The sequence below is a fragment of the Echiichthys vipera genome (genome assembly GCF_963691815.1).
Source record: "Echiichthys vipera genome assembly, chromosome: 10".
Taxonomy (NCBI): domain Eukaryota; kingdom Metazoa; phylum Chordata; class Actinopteri; order Perciformes; family Trachinidae; genus Echiichthys; species Echiichthys vipera.
Window position 1 is genome coordinate 10,475,550 of NC_139835.1, and position 18,819 is coordinate 10,494,368.

The 18,819-nt window shown below is 39.5% G+C and overlaps 1 protein-coding gene across 1 annotated transcript in view; it reads left to right on the top strand.

Moving 5' to 3' along the window:
• The first annotated feature begins 1,092 nt into the window (after positions 1–1,092).
• Positions 1,093–18,819, top strand: part of epb41l5 (erythrocyte membrane protein band 4.1 like 5) — a 35,375-nt gene continuing 17,648 nt past the window's right edge. Inside the window, exons 1-12 of the mRNA XM_083921656.1 lie at positions 1,093–1,243; positions 2,631–2,843; positions 8,411–8,515; positions 11,698–11,740; positions 11,952–12,030; positions 12,437–12,481; positions 13,569–13,621; positions 15,335–15,455; positions 15,725–15,812; positions 15,992–16,080; positions 16,184–16,253; positions 18,323–18,492. Of these exons, the coding sequence (XP_083777782.1) occupies positions 2,664–2,843; positions 8,411–8,515; positions 11,698–11,740; positions 11,952–12,030; positions 12,437–12,481; positions 13,569–13,621; positions 15,335–15,455; positions 15,725–15,812; positions 15,992–16,080; positions 16,184–16,253; positions 18,323–18,492 (1,043 nt within the window). The 5' untranslated portion in view covers positions 1,093–1,243; positions 2,631–2,663. The remainder of the gene's footprint in view (positions 1,244–2,630; positions 2,844–8,410; positions 8,516–11,697; positions 11,741–11,951; positions 12,031–12,436; positions 12,482–13,568; positions 13,622–15,334; positions 15,456–15,724; positions 15,813–15,991; positions 16,081–16,183; positions 16,254–18,322; positions 18,493–18,819) is intronic.

Below are 18,819 nucleotides of genomic sequence, written 5' to 3' on the forward strand. Positions count from 1 at the left end.
TACTGTACTTGTTAAAAAGGACCAAACACAGTTTTAACATTGGTGTAAACGCAGCACACAAAAGGACTGTCACCATACTATCTGAGGTAAATCTGTGCTTATCTTAAAGGTGATGTAGGCCTACAACAATTTAAGGAGGTCTTACTAAATCAATAGACCACAGATGGGCTATATACCCTTTATATCACTGCATTAGTATGAGATTGCTAGTATTGTCTGTCAGAGCATAGGCACATGTTTGTGATTTGCCCTATTGTTGCAGGCATATCTTATAATAATTTACACACGCTTGTTTATATTATAAACAGTAGCACCTGTAAACAATCAGATTTGTGGATTCATGTTGGCAAAGCTTTACGCCTGCACATTTGGGAACAGCCATGTGTTTCAAAATGTAACATGTAAAAAAATAAAATCATAAAGTGGGAAAAAATTCAAAGTAGTGACTCTGCTCCAGGGATTCAATCAAAAATACACTAAAGAGCATTCACATACCTATTGACAGGGACAGGAAACTAATTTCTCGGATACACCGCCCCTATAAAAACTGTGTTGCCCTTCATCTGTGAATGCTTAATGAGCTCTTAGCCCTAAATGAACCACAGGTCAAACAGGTCAGCTCAGTCTCTGGCCACATTCTAAACCACTATTCCCAAACTAACCAGAAGGGGGTGCTGCTGCCTTATGTTGACAACACTGGTTGGCTCAAATTCAAAAATTTAATGACCAATCTTCTTAACACTGGAAGTTTTTAACGGCGTGACAACCGTTTCATGAATGTATAGTTATTTAAAGATTTGACTGTACATAACATGACAGTTTGTAAACTTGATTAGCTGTGTTTTCTTACTTTGCATTAACAAATGACACCTTGATTAGAAATGCATGAATACAATATAAACTGTCAAGACAACAATAGGTAAGTGAAGGTTTCATCGGTAAGAAAACTACAAAAAAAGGTTTGAGCCATGTCAGCTCTATTATTAAGGTTTGTCGCTTTAAAAATGCTAATTGCGTTTTTGTTAGGGATTTATCGTGACGTCACATCCGGAGGAAAGCTTTGCCTCCTACTTTTTGTTGGGACCTGAGAGAGAAAATCATCCCGCAGAGGTAACGCGGTGAGGGGGCAAAGAAGAAAGCGACACAATCTAAACAAACATGGAAATAAGCACGGTTGCTGTTTAGTCAACTGCAATGCAAGCGGACGTCCTTTCCCCGTGAACTCATACACGAGGAGGCTTTTGTAAGTATGTCTCTATCCAGACCTTCGCGGAGCCACAAGTGGCTGCGGAGCAAGTGTACGTCGGATGCAGCTCTCTGAGCAAAAGGCGGCGTTGGTTTTACTGCACGGGGCACGTTTGTACGGTCGGAGTCTTGTGTGTGTTCCGCGCGGGTTAGATGTTAGCGGTTAGCTCGTGTTATAAAACAAGCGCACACCTGTTGCTTTTTCTTATTCACCTCAGGCCTCAACTGGATACAATTGTGAAGCTACCCGTTACATTGTTTTTTTGGTTTGTTTCAGCAGAAGTATGTATTGGAACTTTTCTGGGCTGTCGGTACATTTCACATTTTTAAAAGGTTGTGTGTGTTGTTAGCTCAGAAAGCACGGTCCATCTCAGCGGCGTATTCTTCTGGCTGACCTGAAACCACAAATACCGAGCAAGGTTACACATCTTGGAAGTCGACTAACGGTTGGCTAATAACCATGGCAACAAAACTCAAGCTCGAATATCGTCTTTATTCTACTTTGCTCTTTGTAACGATATTCGTCGAATAAACTTACACAGTAAAAAGTATAATACAGTTTTAGTTTCTTTAAATAAAAAAAAAAACCTTAATTTGACATGAGGTTAACGTTAGCGGCGTTATAACGTTAGCTAAACTCATGACACTTACCTTTTATTATTGATAACACTAACTGACATAACGTTAGTTACGGGGCTTATGTTTAGATAACGTTAACAGGGTAGCATTGGCGCTATCAATTCTCCCTCCCTCCACCTGAGTTACTCTAACGTTATAGTGATACCCGTTGATGTAACCTAGTTTAGGTAACACCCCATTTTGACTGGTTAGCCATTGTAAGCTTTCTTCGTGTAGCAAACATTTATCACTGGTGACCCGTTTGTCACCTTGGACGTCAACAGTCAGACTAGGTTTTACAGACACATTTTAGTCAATATAACCACGTTAAAACCATACACCGTATGGATAAGACCTAATAATAATAATAATAATAAAAGCAAGTTTTCTCTTCTGGACTCAGACTATTAGATGATGTTAACCTTAATACAAACAAAACAGAGCACCTTAGTCAGTTAGTCTGCAGTTTTTCGGGTATTCACAGTGGAGCTAACATTCTTCACGAAAATAATGTAATACAACTCGTCTCATGTTTCTGTGGTCCTAGTGTCCATTTGTGTCATAGGTAGACACTATATTTAAATATCTAACAATCCTGAAGGGCCTGTACTGTTCACACATGCAAATTTAAGTTGTATATGTTTATATATATATGTGTGTATATATAACTATATATGTGTGTGGGTGTATGTATATATGTATATATATATATATATATATATATATACATACTGTATATGTTAATATCAACTCTCTTCTCCCTACAGGTGTGTTAGTGTAACCCTCCCTCTCCCCCCATCATGCTGAGTTTCCTGCGCAGGACGCTGGGGAGACGCTCCATCCGGAAACATGCAGAGAAAACTCGGTTACGGGAGGCCCAGCGGGCCACGACACACATCCCTGCTGCTGGGGATGCAAAGTCTATCATCACCTGCCGTGTGTCCTTGCTGGACGGGACAGACGTCAGCGTTGACCTGCCGGTAAGGAGGAGTGCTAGAGTTTGAATTTTTAGCTTGTGCGTGTTCATTATGTCACAGTTAAGCTCTTTTTTTCTCTTTTGTTTTAAACTGGATATGAACTCAGACTTGCATACATACATTACATTCTACATGATTTTTGAACAGGCATGTAAAGGTAGTCAAGTCTGCATACTGTTGAGCCTATGTAGTGGGTTTGGATGTGGTAGTGTTGCTGAGCACCTGTAATTCCATGATCCTCTCTGGAGAACACACGTAATCACATGACAGCATCACATGACTGTCACCAAGTGGACACTGAGCCGAACGTCACCGTCCCCACTTCTTCCCTTCTATCTCCCTTCTTCTGTTTCCCCCTCCTTTTCTTCTTTTGTTTTTCTGTATAGACTTTTCACAGACAAACACCACGCTCTTGCTGGGGGGAAAAAGGCATATATAATTTTAGAATTGAGGGCATGAACATCTGGATGGTTTTTCCCTCATATGATCTTTAAAAGATTTTTCTACTTTGTGTTTCCACTAAGGTCCCATGTGTCAAATGTGCAGCATTCCAGTGAGGTTATTCTGTTATCAAACTGTTGCGTATGACTCAGTCTTATCTTCATATCTAGCCGTCTTGCATAAGTTAAAAGGAAGATGTGTGGAAGAAAATATATTTTCTCATTATTACTATGTCTTACTGTCTTATTACTTTAAACTCCAGATGTTGTTTTTTTACAAAACACTTTCTACCTTTTTGCTATTCATTTAGTCTGTTTTTATTCAAAGGAGACCATCATCTTTACATACTGTATAGGTTGTTACTTTTGCCTGACGTGGTATGTGAAACCAATCTAACGGCATTTGAGAATTCCTTACCAGCTTATTGAGCAAGAATGCATGAAAGTATTTTATTCAGCACTTCTCGCAAGCGATGTCACACATTTTTGAGTTTGTGTGTTAGAGCTGCCAAATCATTAATACCACTGTACTACTGTAATCCTTCCTATCAGCTCAGTATTGTGTGCATAGATAGGTGAGACTTATTACGTCTTTCTTCATGTTGAATGTTTTCTCTTTATCTCCTTTGTTCTCCATCTCCTGTTTTTTTTTTTGTTTGTTTTTTAAAGAAAGAATTACTGGAATTTACTTTTTACTGTTTCACCAGTGTTAGTTGTTAGTTGTGATTTTTGTTTTTATTAGATGGAGTTAATTGAGTTTACAGTGTGCTTTCATGCCTAAAAAACTCTCAGGTGTTTGCTGTGCGTGCCTGTTTAAAAATTCAATTGGACCTCTGAATGCTTTCCAGAAGAACCTTGGCCTTGTTTTAGGTTGCAAAATGTGCTTTTTTTGTGTGACTCCCCTCCCCCAGTTATAGATGCAGCCTCTGTAGACCCCTCAGTCTCTTATCATCCATGTATCCAAGTGATATGACATTAACAAAGACCCAGTTAGGGGCATTGCTCTGTCTGTGACAGCATTTCAGCATAAGCTGGGAAGACGTGTAGAACAGAAGACATTTAAAAAGAAAATAAATACTGACAATGGAGATTTAATCTACCTATGTTTTGGACAACATTCCTCATTAAGTTATTGTGGTGTAGTCTCGATTTCCTTAACATCTTAAAAGTAGTCAGTCCCACTTGGGTGTTTTAAGTCTTGTTAAATTGAGTTTCGCCCTCAAAGTCAATCAGATATAACCAAAAGTTTCTTCTCTCTGTTGCATCAGCGTTTTTGCCCTTCATTACACTAGAGCCTTAGTATGTTGACAGATACTGTAGTGCCTTCTGAGACTGGAGGCACCACTTTGTAAAGGCAGGACATTTGCCTCACCATTGAACATTGCAATGCTCAGTGTTTTGGCTTTCCTGAGGTTGTAGGGGAGAGTCGGCCATAGCTGCTAGTATTTTGTCAGCAATACCTTGTTTCTTGTTGGGTGTGTGGAGTTTCTATTTTATAGGTTTTTAGTTCTTATTCAGATGAAAAAAAAAGTTTCTCCTTGCAACAGAACAAATGGGAAATGCCAGCTAGATAAATGTTGTTGTGTCTGATTGGTTAAGAGAACTGATTCAAGGTAACTTGTGAAAATCCACCCTTGGGAGCCTTGGCAGTTTTGGGTGGTTGTGCTTTTGTTGTTGTGCTACTCTGTCTGAACTGTCCATAAATGCTCTGGGTAACATGAGGAACTGAACTTTTATAGGAGGAACAGTGTGAACATAGACGCACAAAACATGCTCTGATGGGAGGGCAGCTGAACAGGCTTGCAGGGAAGCATTGTAGCTTCACACTATCTATGTTTCAGCCATGCTTATCATTTAGTTAACCAGACTCTGAGAAAAAGTTAAACTTAGTACATTACTGTCTTTTGCTGGCACTCGTTCTTTGTTTCAAGTATAGTATATGGTGTCAGAGCCTCCTGAGGTAATGCGGTAGGAGCCATGGCATATATAAAACAGCTTTAAAATAGTTTGGTTCTCAATTATATAGACTATAGTTTCCCTTGTCGTATTGTTCTGCAAAATGCATAAAGAAATTTTCAATTTTATCATTTGTTTTTGGGTTAACAGGACTTATGTAACACAGTTAAGCATTTCGCTCCATGAAAGAGTTCACAGAATGGCCAGTGTCATGGAAGTTGAAGTGTCAGCTGAACAAGCTGCCATAAATTTTGGGGACCCCCTGCTAAAATGTGAAGGTTTTCTTTTTTTTAGATGTGAAGGTTGTTGTAAATAAATGACCATGATCTAAAACTGAATTGAGCTCATTCACATGCTTTACTTTCAGGCCACCCAAAGTTGACTCCTGGGGTTACCTTTGTTTGGCAGAATCCATGTCCAAACATTATACCACACAGACTTCTGATTCACATTCTGTCTTTTAAATGTCTTCGTTGTCTTTTAGTGTTATCTTTCTTCCCCCATTCTCCACCCTACAGCCTCCCACAGCCTCATTTTCTCTCAATGCAGATTTGTAGCCTAGTGAAGAAGTTAAACAAATGCAAACTCCGTCCGAATGGCTCTGCATTTAAGTTTACTGATTGAATTTTAATCATTCCTAAGTGAAATATTTTATTATACTTATGCATACTTATGCTTACATTATCTACAAAAACTGCCACTACGCAATATACAGTATTTATCACATGGTGTGAGTATGTGTGCCTGTCTGTGTGTGTGTGTTGTTTAACCTTGCCTGTTTAATTCAGTGTAGTCGGCAAAGGTTCACAAAATACAAAGAGCATGTCAAATTGTGTACAGTGCAGCCAGGATGGTGTCAGGACTCACTGAAGAATACTCAAGAACCAAACATTTACCATTCATGGCCAGTTTACAATAATTCAAAACAAGCTATGGATTCAATGAATTGCCTGGACGCGTGGTCACGGTTTGTCTTGTACTGGTTTGTGGAGTCACATAGTGACTTTATTTCTCACTTAAAATCTCCCAGTCCACCACCTATCATAGACATATGTTTTGGCGAAAAAAGGAAGCATTACTACACTGGAGTTTAGTTTAATGGACTTGTAAATTGCCATAGATGAGCACATCAGCTAAATACTCAAACATTCTTACACACAGTGTCTAAGAGACATAGCTGTATGCTCACAGGCAGGCAGAAAGACTGCAAACAGCTGAACAATACTGCAGGCAGTATAACAAGGCCTTGGGTGCAGCACACATACACAATGAGTCCTTTGTACTCTCTCTCTCTCTCTCTGGGTACTGTAGGGGTGCGGTATGCCAGCTAGCATGGGGCCAGCCCCCCCGAGCTGCCCAGGAGCTCTCTTTGGGTGTATGTTTGTGTGTGAAAGAGAATGAGGGAGAGAGTACAGTGTGTGTGTGTGTGTAAGACGCACAGGGAAAACTTTAAAGCACCCATGTACCTCTCCTTTCCTCAAGCAATTTGCCATGTTTCTTTTTTATACTGTGATTTGTCCCTGATTTCTGTGTGTAACGTTTTGCACATAGCTTGTTAAATTTAGCGTAAAACATGTTGATGGAACTAGTGCTGCAAATTAAACAAACATGCTAAAGTGTTGATGTCAAGAACACCACCGTTAGAGTGCATTAAAGGTCAGTGAGCTGAGCTTAATAATGTTAGTGACAGAAAAAGAACTATATTTTAAGTTTGGTATAAGAAGAAATGGAAATGTTATTGTCGACTTGGCATCATGTCCATTGCATAAGTTACAGTAGTTTTGTTTAACCCCCCCACCACCACCACCACCACCACCCAGCCGTATACCTCAGTAATTTATACCTTCTGTGCCCTAGTGAAATTCAATTTGCCTGTCTAGAGGTTGTTAAAGGATGTATAGTCTCACTTTTCCTTATCAATTCTTGTAATTTCCCCGACCGTGAATTACAACTAGGTTCACATTTGGAAGTTTTCTGTGCTAATTCTGGATATTGCAACAGAGTTCCAGGACATCGGGAGGTCTTGGCTGCGGGACAAAAGTTAGTCCTCATTCCAATATATCTCATTCTAAATGAGTCAAGATGAAGCCAGAACAAAGATTTGTGGTGTTGGATGTGTGGAGAGTTCCAGTAGGGCGTTGTTCCCCCTCTGCTTGTTCAAGTGATCGAGCCAAAATTTTCTAAAAAGGTCTGCTTTATCTTTGGTCCAGTGGATGGGATCCTTAGATTCTGTCTTGAATCTCAGTGGGTTGACCTCAGCAAGGGTGTTATTTTTCTTGCTTAGTAGCTGATTAGAATTCCCTTTACTCTGCATTCTGTGTTGGGACTTGATGTTGATGTTTACATGATGCCTCAAAGAGGCAATCAATTATGGATGCTGTGGTTCTAGTGGCTCTTATATGCTTTTGATGTTTGAGAAAACATGAGAGAAAATTAAGACCGGTACAAAAGTTTAAAGTCAGTCATACTCTTGGTTAATATGACAGATTATTTCAGTACAAGAACAATATGGATTAATGAATTATTGATGAAAGTGAAAAGAGGAAAAATTCCAGGTGGAGAAAGGAGCAAAAGAAGTGCAGCTGCAGACTGATCTTGGATGTCGTATTTTCCTACTGAAGGGCCCACAGAGCCAGATGATCACATGATGTATCTAGCTATCCCACTTCCCTCAGCTCCTTGGTCTCTGGGGCACTTCAGCCCCCGTTACCATGGCAATCCTGTCGCTGTGCCTCATGGGGGGGTTTGGAAGTTGGATGTGTGTGTGTGTGCGTGTGTGCGTGTGTGTGTGTACAAATATGCACATGTGAGGGAGAGATCTTCCAGCCTCAGGCAGAACACAGTCAGTAACTGGTACGGCCTTGTCAGAAAGGGCTACACCTATTACACCTACAGTAGTACTTCATGTTGATATTTCCTTAAATCCATGAAACATAAATCATACCATCTGTACTTAAGCCAAGCTCTGCCCAAAACAAGATTTTGAGAGTGCAATAATAAGAGTCTCAACCTTTGTTTTAGGACATGGGGCTTTTTTTTTTAACTTCTTCAGACAAATCAGATGTATTCTTGACTTCAAATATCACTAGTTTACAAATTGTGTCTCATTAATGATCCTAGGTGAGGCAATTTCAATATCAAAGTCGTCTGTTTTGTTTGTGTTTCCCTGACCAGAAAAAAGCCAAAGGTGAGGAGCTGTTTGACCAGATCATGTACCATCTGGACATTGTAGAGAAAGACTACTTCGGACTGCGCTTCATGGACTCAGCACAAGTGCCGGTAAGAATGGAGATACACTTTACACAATATTCTCCTGTAATTTTGAACGATTTGCTTTTTAAAAGTGTTTTGTTTCATTGCCATTAGGGGTGGGTAAAAATATTGATTCATCAGTGCATTGCAATGTAATATTTCCAAATTCAGTCCGTTGTAATGAAGCCCTAGTCGAGTGGGGGTGCTGTGGGCGATGCCGTAGTATGATTTGCGTTGTACAGAGGCCCCACTCGACCAAACAACATTTATTCAAACACAATGGTGGCCGACGCAAGTGGCAGCAGTAGGACTTTAACCTGGGCAACAGGGTTAATTTCCCAGGTGGTGGCAAGCCTATGGAAGGCGGCTAGGACACCAAAAAAGATGTCTGCACTTTGGGGTATGACGCATGTGCAGTAGTGGTAGGCCGATATTATCGGCCAATATTTGTGTTTTTACGTGTAGCATATCGGCCGATGCGGACTGCTGTGTTCAGGGATAGTTTTTTCTCACCATCATCTACAGACAGGCGTCCACAGGCAGCTTTGTGTTGCTGGAGACGCCTTTTTTAAATTCAAGTTCAAATAAACATTCCTTTTTTTTTTTAAATTGAGACTCGTAACATTTGTTATCGTCTTTGTGTCATTTTTATGATGTAAATTGAGGGAGCAAAAGTAGTATCGGCTCCAAATATCAGCTCAAGAAAATCAGCAGTCTGTATCGGTCATCAGCTAAGACTTCGACATCGGTGCTTAAACAATCCATTTCGGTCTATCACTAATGTGTAGCGGAACTGGACCTGCATTGTGACTAAGTGACAAAATTGAACAAGTAACGGGTGTTTTTGGTGCATTGTCGCTACAGACCACTTCATGTCCGACAAGCTTTTATCGGTCGACTTCCTGTCCCGTTTTCTGTGCATAACTTTTTTGTTCAGAACCTGTTCATTAAGTAATTTTTAATGGTAATAATAATACTGCCTACTATCTTCTCTTAATTTCTGTAGGGGTCAGTTTGTTCTAAACCAGTACAAATATTGCACACATTATAATTTAAAATTATCAGAAGGTACTCTGAAGAATTATTTATGTACTTCTGTCATCTACACACTCAATCAATAATCAATAACTGAATCGATATTGAATCATTAAGATTAGGGGCGCGCGATATATGTTATCTTGGTTAGTATCTAAATTTTTCCTCATTTTGCAAAAAACAATGAAAACACGCCTTTTTGAGAGGCCACACGTTCACTGCATGATCAAGACTAGTAGAACAGATGAGTGCCTGTGTTGCCAGATTGGACTGTTTTCACACAAAATTTGTGTGTGTCTGGCTTGGAAATGTAATCTCAATTTGGCAACTATGACTGTGCGTGCGCATTGCATTGCACATGCCCTGTTCACGCTTTACAACACACTACAACTCACAACAACAACAAACCAAGCTAACGTAGCTGCAGTTAAATGGCTGAAGTTAAATATGAGTGAACAAACAGCGCCAGGAGAAAAAGCCTCGGAATCAACGTTGTTAGATTTAATAGCTAAACGTGGATCATCCCCACTTGCATGGAGGTGGTTTGGCCTCGCAAAACATTGATGCTGGTGAATTCAGTGTTTTTGTATTGTACATGTTGAATGAATGACTTAGTTTTAAGTTAATAAATAAGACCTGTTTTTTCTTGTGCAAGTTTTTTTGTCAATATTAGCATTAACATTTAATTATACTATTAGCGAGAGTGAGCTAGTACAATAGGCCTTTGTTGCTTTTCAAAACACATTTTTGAGGGATGCAAAATATTGTCAATTATCGTTATCGGCGAAATTCCCACCAAATATTGCGATATTGATTTTTGTCAATATCGTACACCCCTAATTTAGATCAATATCGAATCAATATTGTATCGAATCGTGGGGACTATAGACACACATTTAACCATAGATGTATCTTAGACATTTTTAGACATGCATACAGACATATGAATACATACAACTGATATACACATACAAGTCATATGTATGAAGTAACCCAAAAAATAAATAACTAATGAATAAACATTAACCCCTGTTTGTCAACCATCCCTGTACCTTGTGAAAAAAAAGTTTTTTTTATGTCATTTTAAACTGGTTTATGTTTGGACATTGCTTTAAATCCACATTCAAACTGTTCCTCAATCCTACTCCACAGACCCAAATACAAAAAGTTTTTCTGGTCTTGCAGACTCTTTGTACCTTCAAATCAAATATTCTTCTTAAATTATAACCCTCCACTCACTCATAGAATCATTTTTGTATATTTCCAGGTAAGTTTTTAAGCACCACTTTTTTTCTTTCTACAATTAATCAACAACTAAAATGGACTTCAACAATGTTTAAACATTTGGACACTTAAATATCATGGAAGAAGGTAATGTTGTTCCTGCAACTGTTGATACCAGTGACTGATTAATTCAGTACAGTAGATATTGTCATTATTTACAGAGTTTTAGCCATGTGGTCAGTATTTTTATTTTGCATTTCACCATTTCAGGCTGTCTTCTCAGCTGCAGTTCACAGCCAGTCTTTATAGGTTCAGTCCAAATCACTATTCACCCATTTGATGGAAAGCTTTAGGCAGGGACTTTGCCTGCCAGTGAATGGGCTGAAGGCATTGGTTATGGGACTCCTGTCAGCTCTGAGATTCAGGCTGTGCGTGCTCAAAGTCATTGGTCTTCCAGTGACCCTGTTCTTTCACCCTGATACTCTGTGATGGCCATGGACGGAGGGAAAGCTGTAGTGAAGATTTAACTGAATGGAGGGACACCGAGGAGAGGGCTGGAGTTTGAGAGAGAGGCAGGGAGGGAGGGCTGTGATAAGGAATGTGTGGGAGAGGAGCCTAGAGAGGGCTGTGAGTTCCTCTGTTATCTCTCTCTGTCTCTCTCTCTCCAACTTATGCACACACACTAACACCACCACTACCGCCTCTCCTTGACATTTTTCATGCCTCCTAGAGCCTAAACTTCCAAGAAGAATTACGGCACAGAACAGAGCACTGACTTTTGTATGTAGTTTTGGTTCATTCATGCACATAGACTGTATATATTTATTGTTTCTAAACTAAATAAAGGCAGATATAATAGTTGTTGAGAAAAACATTTAACCTCATTGCTACCTTGTTGAAGTTGCTGTGTTTTTAAAAATAGTTTTGTTGTTTTTGTCACTTTGTTTCAGCACTGGCTTGATGTTACTAAAAGTATTAAAAAGCAAGTCAAAAGTAAGTATACCTATTCCTTACTGTACTTCTTTCTATAATTTATTTTTATTTTTTTCTATGTGTTCTTGTGGGTTTTAGTGAATGTAGTGCACCTGGTCTTAAGACAAATTTTAGAGGAAAAAAAATCACACTGGTATTTTTCTCATCACATAATAAATTATTATTAAGCATGATAATATTTACCCAGCTGTCATTTTGATCTGTCTTTTAGTTGGCCCACCATACTGCCTTCACCTGAGAGTTAAGTTTTACTCTTCAGAACCAAACAACCTGCACGAGGAGCTCACCAGGTGAGTTCTGACACAAACATTTCAACTTTTTATCTTGCTTTCTCTCAAGCTCACTTTTTTAAAAGCCTGGTGAAATGGTTCTTTTCAAGTTTGTTTGTTTTGTTAATCTGTAAATCTCATTTACCTGAAGAAAATCAGTGTTACGTCTTCTGCTGGAGGATACTTGCAATATAAGTAGGTTAGATCTCTAATAATAAATCAGCCTCTACTTAAAATATTGTAGCTAAGTACTGCTAAGTACTTTTTGGGATACTTATCCATTGATTCGAAAACAAAATGGAACTGGCTTCACTGTTCTATGCTACCAGTTTGAAATAATGGCTGTTCTGTATCATATTCAATAAAAATGTCAAATTTAGTCGCATTTCATCACCATATTTAACTATATGTATTATTTTTCTTTCAGATACCTATTTGTGTTACAGTTAAAGCAAGACATACTCAGTGGCAAGTAAGTCATCTCATGAATTTTTAACTTTTAACTGCCATCCACCTTACTGAAGTACAATGCACATACAGTTAGTGCGTTTACATCCACATCAGTAACCCGAAAATGGCCTTACCTCAGTCAAGGGAGTGATAGGATAATTGAAGATCCCCCAGTATACATGAGCGGGGGTTGAATGGGAAAATGACGGAGTAACTCGACCTCCGGTACAGTAGGTGGTGCTTTTCCAACATACAGCTGGTCGGAATATAGCTTTTTTTCCCAGTTCACCTTTTTAGAATCACAAACGGTCGACTTTTGGACAGTATTATGACCGAAACGGGTCTTCTTGGTTTTTTTTTACGTTGTTTTCGGCGCCGTTGCTTCCTGGTTTATTCTATTTCCGGTTCAAAAGCTACCGTCGCGGAGTGGGGAGCATTCGCAGACGAAAAACCTGATAATCCGGGTAAGATGTTTACATGTGCGAATAATTAGGGAACTGAAGGAGTTCTCTAGATCTGTCAACCATGCTATGAGAACCTCGATAGTGTTTAACAAACTGGGCTATGCCCTTAACCCCATTATAGTCGGGTTATTACACTGCACGTGAGCCCACTGAGTGTCATGGTACTCCAAAGAAGTAAGAAAGACAGACAGAGAATTAACCTGCCATATAATTAAACAGACCTGGCCATAGCATGCCAGTTACTTATTTTGACAGTTAACATTGTAGAAGTCTTTCAAAAACAAACAAGCTTAATTGACACAACTAAAAAATCCATGAAAACAACCTTAAATGTTTGACTCTGTAGTTCAGGGTACATGCTTCCATGTTTGTTCAACACATGTGGAGTGGTTATGTAGTCTGAACGTTCAGTGCTTATCACATGGTGAGAGAGGCTTACAGGATTACAGTAGTCAGTATATGGACTGGGGATATAAGTGCAAGATTTCACTACAAAGGAATATTTTTTGCATTGTTGGCTGAATAAAAATAATGGTAGAGACCAGTAGGCGTCAGTGAAGATCATAAGGGAATTTCAATGGCCTTGGGCACAGTTTAGCTTCAGTGATGTTGCTGTGGCTGACTTAACCGTGTCTGTATTTTCAGGTTAGAATGCCCATTTGACACAGCGGTGGAGTTGGCTGCCTTCTCAATACAGGGTAAGCACAGCAGGTACCCAGGATTCTCTGCAGCTCTGTGTTTGGTAATTGGGATCCAATCTTTAATAGATGCTGTTTTGTGTGTTACGGTGCACACATCTTTGCAGAGTTGAAATATGTACTGTGTTCACTGCACAGAGCTCAAAAAGGCCTGTGCAGCGAAAAGTGTAGCATGTGTTTATACCAGTTATTGTGGTGTGAGTCAGACAAACATTTCTCAGTTTTAGGTTGGAGCATGGTACACTGGTGATTTTCAATCTGCAGGGACTAAGTCTCTATCCTCAGAGATACTTTCTGTTTGTCCACATATCTTAAGTCTGATACTACCTTCCACATGCCCAACTGATATTGCTCCCAACCACTACTAGGGCTGGCCCGTATACGACAGCTGTGCAGTGATTCAGTGATTAAAATAAGCAACATGTGGCTGGGAAATGATTTTCTCAGATTACATAAAAAAAGACAAGACAAGACAAGGTTTCCACCAGAAGTTGGTGGTAAATGTGTTTTTTGATGGGGGCCCGGCTTTGGTCAGCCACAGACTCATGGCAGCATTAAGATAGGGCCATATAGTCTCTGTGATAACAGAATAATGAACAGAATCACAAAAAATCAGGGATTTGAAAGCTATGACACAGATGACTAAATTTAACACTCAACACTCTACACAGGACACAGATTTGGTCACTGGTAAGTGATCTGTGAATATATTTTAATTATCTCGAATCCAAGGGCAATTACTTTTTTCTTTTATCTTGCCTCTTCTGCAAAAAAAACAAAAAACCTAAATAGATAAAGCTATTTGTAGGAAAGTTAAATTATTTCCTTACTTTTCTTTCCACTAGTTCAACTCTATTGTCTATGTAACAGCAGGAATATTATCTGCTGTTTCATGGCAATATTTGCTTATCAAACTCTCCATTTGATACTTTAGAGTAGGACAGCCATGTGTCCCATTTCAGAGTGGAAATGCATTGGGCTTGAAGTGTTGAATGGTAAAGAGCCCATACCCTTTAAACGACACGTGTTTAATGTTTTTAATAGTTAGAAATGCTCAGTTAACTGCAAGAGTAATATAAAGAGTGCTGCTTCAGAGGAACAGAGTTTGAATCATTAGAGACTTTTATGGAATGGGATTGCGTGCACAAACTCTTGAACACACACACACACACACAGTCACTGTGGGGTAAATGCCAGCTCATTAGTGTTCCATCCTCTTTGGAGGCCCCCTAATCCAGCACCCTTTCTGTCTTCTCTCTTTCCTTCGATTGAGCTTCCCCCCTTCATTTTCCTTTATTCAGAATTATGTTTTGGTCCACTGACAATTGCTGGGATAGGGATAGGATAAAATGTTCTTTTCACTCCTCTATATCCTGATGCTTTGCTCACAGCTGGACTAGCTAAACAGTGAAGGCCTAGGTTCTTTTATTTACCCAAACACTGCAAAATGTAATCAGAACCAAGGCCTTTCAGTCTCCACCCTATTTCACTACACAGCATTACCACAGATAAGATTTTTCTTTTTTCCCACTTTGTCTGATCAGGACTTAATGATCACAAAGTATTGTTATAAGAATGTTGTTAGTCTCCAGTTGTACTGTACACTGGATTACAAATGAATATAAAATACACCTGTACAACAATTCTACAGTATCTTGTGATCCTGTGTTGCTCACAGTGTGAACTGATACATGCATGTATGTGTGTTTTCAGCGGAGCTAGGTGATTGTGACCCATTAGAACATAATCTGGACCTGGTGTCAGAATTTCGCTTCATCCCCAACCAGACAGAAGACGTGGAGTTGGCGATATACAACGCATGGAAGGAGTGCAGGTGAGCATTTTACTATAACTAAACTATTGCACACAGATCAACCAAATATCAATGAGGATGAGTGCATTTACAAAACAGCCACAAATAGCAGATATATTTTGACAATAAATGAATGTGCTTTATTCTGTAGTGTGCTGTGTGGGCTTTGGCTGAGGGAGTTACTGGCAACACTGCATAAATACTTCTGTTGAGCTGCGGTTATGTTTTTGATTATGCAAACATTTCTTTCTGCTTTGTTTCTCCTCCCTACTTTCCCCCCTCTCCTTCAGAGGTCAGATGCCAGCCCAAGCTGAAATAAACTACCTGAATAAAGCCAAGTGGCTAGAAATGTATGGGGTGGACATGCATATGGTCAAGGTAACTGACACCCACTCTTTCTCACTACTAGCATATACTGTATAATCTGAATCGGAAGTGCCGTTCATGGAAGAGTAGAGGTGGAAGGTATGTGTATAAGAACATAAATATGTGAAAGAGTCATAATGTTGTCTCTTTTGGTGTGTTTTCGTGTTTGTCTTTTCATATCTGCCCTGCAGGCAAGGGACGGTAATGAGTACAGCCTGGGTTTGACACCCACAGGAGTTCTGGTGTTTGAAGGAGAAACTAAGATAGGGCTCTTTTTCTGGTATGTTTGGCTATATCCTAATTTGTTGAAATATTTACATAACTTCTTTATAGAACCACCCTTTGAGTTTTCTCTCTCTCTCTCTCTCTCTGAACTGTTGTAGGCCCAAGATCACGTGTCTGGATTTCAAGAAGAGCAAACTGACGCTTGTTGTAGTGGAGGATGATGACCAGGTGAGATGAGCACACTTACTCTCGCCATTCAGTGGAATGTTGAAAATGCATTCAGTCTCCCATACTGATCTCTCTTGATAACAGTACATCAATGAGCTAATTTCTATACTCCTTACATACAGTACCTAATGATTACAGTAAATGGTATAAGCACAGCAGGTGTGGGCTTGTGAATGAGTCTAATAGAGGACCTAACATTCCACAAATATAAACATCTAACCACAGTACTCGGTCTCAGTCTTAAGTCTAGTCCAGTGACCTTTTTTGTCCTAAAATATCGTACTTGGCTTGGGAACACAAAGGAAAAATGATTTACTATGAAAGACTGTTTTTTTACCACTTAAAGAAGTAAACAAACAAAGAATATTCCACTTAAAACTTGTGTTTGAAGCAGTGCCTGAGCCCTGAAAGAGGCTGGTTCCAAATCAAAATGAAACAAGGCTTAGTATTGTACTACCCAGAGGCTAGTGTATATGAGAGGGCAGGAGACTGTTTATGTCCATCCTGGAGGTCTGTGAGTGAGGTTAATAAAGAAGCCTGCCCCCTCTGGTATTCCTGGTATGCACCATTCTCCTGCACACACACACACACACACACACACACACACACACACACACACACACACACACACACACACACACACACACACACACACACACGGTCCTTGCCTCCTAGCTCTGTCCTCCATTAAATGCTATGTTAGTCTTTTCACCAAAGGAATTTACTGTATATACTTAAATTCTTAATTCTCTACCAAGATGTTTTTGTTTGACACACATACACACACACACACACACACACACATACAGAAGGGGGCATCAGAGATGAAACCAAAAAGGAAAAGGCTGACTGTGAATGTTGTCTAGGGTGATTGCATTGAAAATTGTTGCACATATTTTGAGAGTAAATCGTGCATCGTGTCTTCTGTAACGGTGGATTGAGGAAACGAAACGGTCACATCCATTGTTTCTAAATTCCGTAGAACAGGTGGCCAGTTGGAATGTCACTCCAAGATTGTCTGTCTGTGAGCTTGTGACTGATTCTGTCTCTCTTTTTTTGGGCATTAAATATTTCTGTTGTCATTACTATTAGAGGTCTTTTGGAAGCCTTAACACCTCCTAAAAATGCATTCTAGTTAACTGTGGTGGTCAGGTCTTACTTGCAATAAATTGCTAGTCTCAGGTCTGTGCAAAATTTTTGATTAGACATAAAAGGGCATTGGACGACCTGAGATCAGTTTGATAGTATGATAGTAACACACGGTACACTGTCAGTTGAGCAGTAAAAATGCCAAACAAGGCAGACTTAACTGTGGCTCTGTTAGTTGAACAGGAATCTGACCTGGAGACAGCCATGCATGTTGTTGAGATTTTGAAGGGCTCACATAATTGCTCTCTTTTACTTGCATCACTGACACAGAAAGAAATTACTTGTCACAACTGAAAATCATTCGACTCCTGCTAACGTTAACCCGGCATTGGGTGTTTTAAATGTGCTGTTTTCTTTGTTGTTGTTTTTGGTTTTCCTAGCTGCATTAGATCACATACAAGCATTTTACATAGACTTTGAATACATTGCAGGCTGTGCCTCTGTAAATTGTTAGAGCTCTCTTGACATGGTACTATGTACGGATCTTGGCCTGTTGATTCTTCTTGTGTCATGTTTTTGTGTGTGTTTGCTGCCTTTGTATAAGAAAGTTGGGTCCTTTTGGACAGGAATGTAGATTTAATGGAAAATAGAAATTAGGTTTACTGAAGCAGCACATGTACAATGTATTGCAGCCATTGATTCTTGACATATTAGTCTTCTGACACATGCAAGAGCTTCAGTAGCACAAACGCTTTGTTGTACTGAAAATGTGTTAGCGAAAGCTGAAGGACTTTCAATTTGCTGTCATCCACTAGTTAAACAAGATCAATTTCAATACTTAAACACTGCCCAGGTTGTAGATTCGTCTCTGATTGAGATGTCCACTATGTAAATGATGGTACATTTAGTTTGTCACCATACTGAGAACTTATCCTCTTCTCTGTATCACCCAAATCGGACCTGACACCAATCCTAATTAGGGCAAAGAACAAGAGCACACCTTTGTCTTCAGGATGGACCACCCCAAGGCCTGTAAGCACCTCTGGAAGTGTGCTGTGGAACACCATGCTTTCTTTAGGCTGAGAGGGCCAGTACAGAAAAACTCTGCACGTCCTGGATTTATACGCATGGGATCACGCTTCAGATACAGGTACCAGACAGATGTTTTGGGAGATCAAAGGGTTGAAGATGCCTTTGAATGAGGAACTTTTTTTTGTCTTGGCTGAGTGGGTTGGTACATAAGGGTTGCAATATCCTTTTGTATGAAATACATCAGCCTCAAGGTTTTCTGACAATATTAAATTCACTAAATAAACTCTGCATGCACCTACAATATAGATTTTTGTTGGGAAAGAGTTTTCCCCATGTTTAATGTTTTGTCTTGCAGAACAGCATTTCAAGTGTTAAGAGTGTTTTATTTTTTTGTTGAACTGCCTAAAAAGTTCCGTGGTGGTTTGCATGAGCACTAGTGACTTCT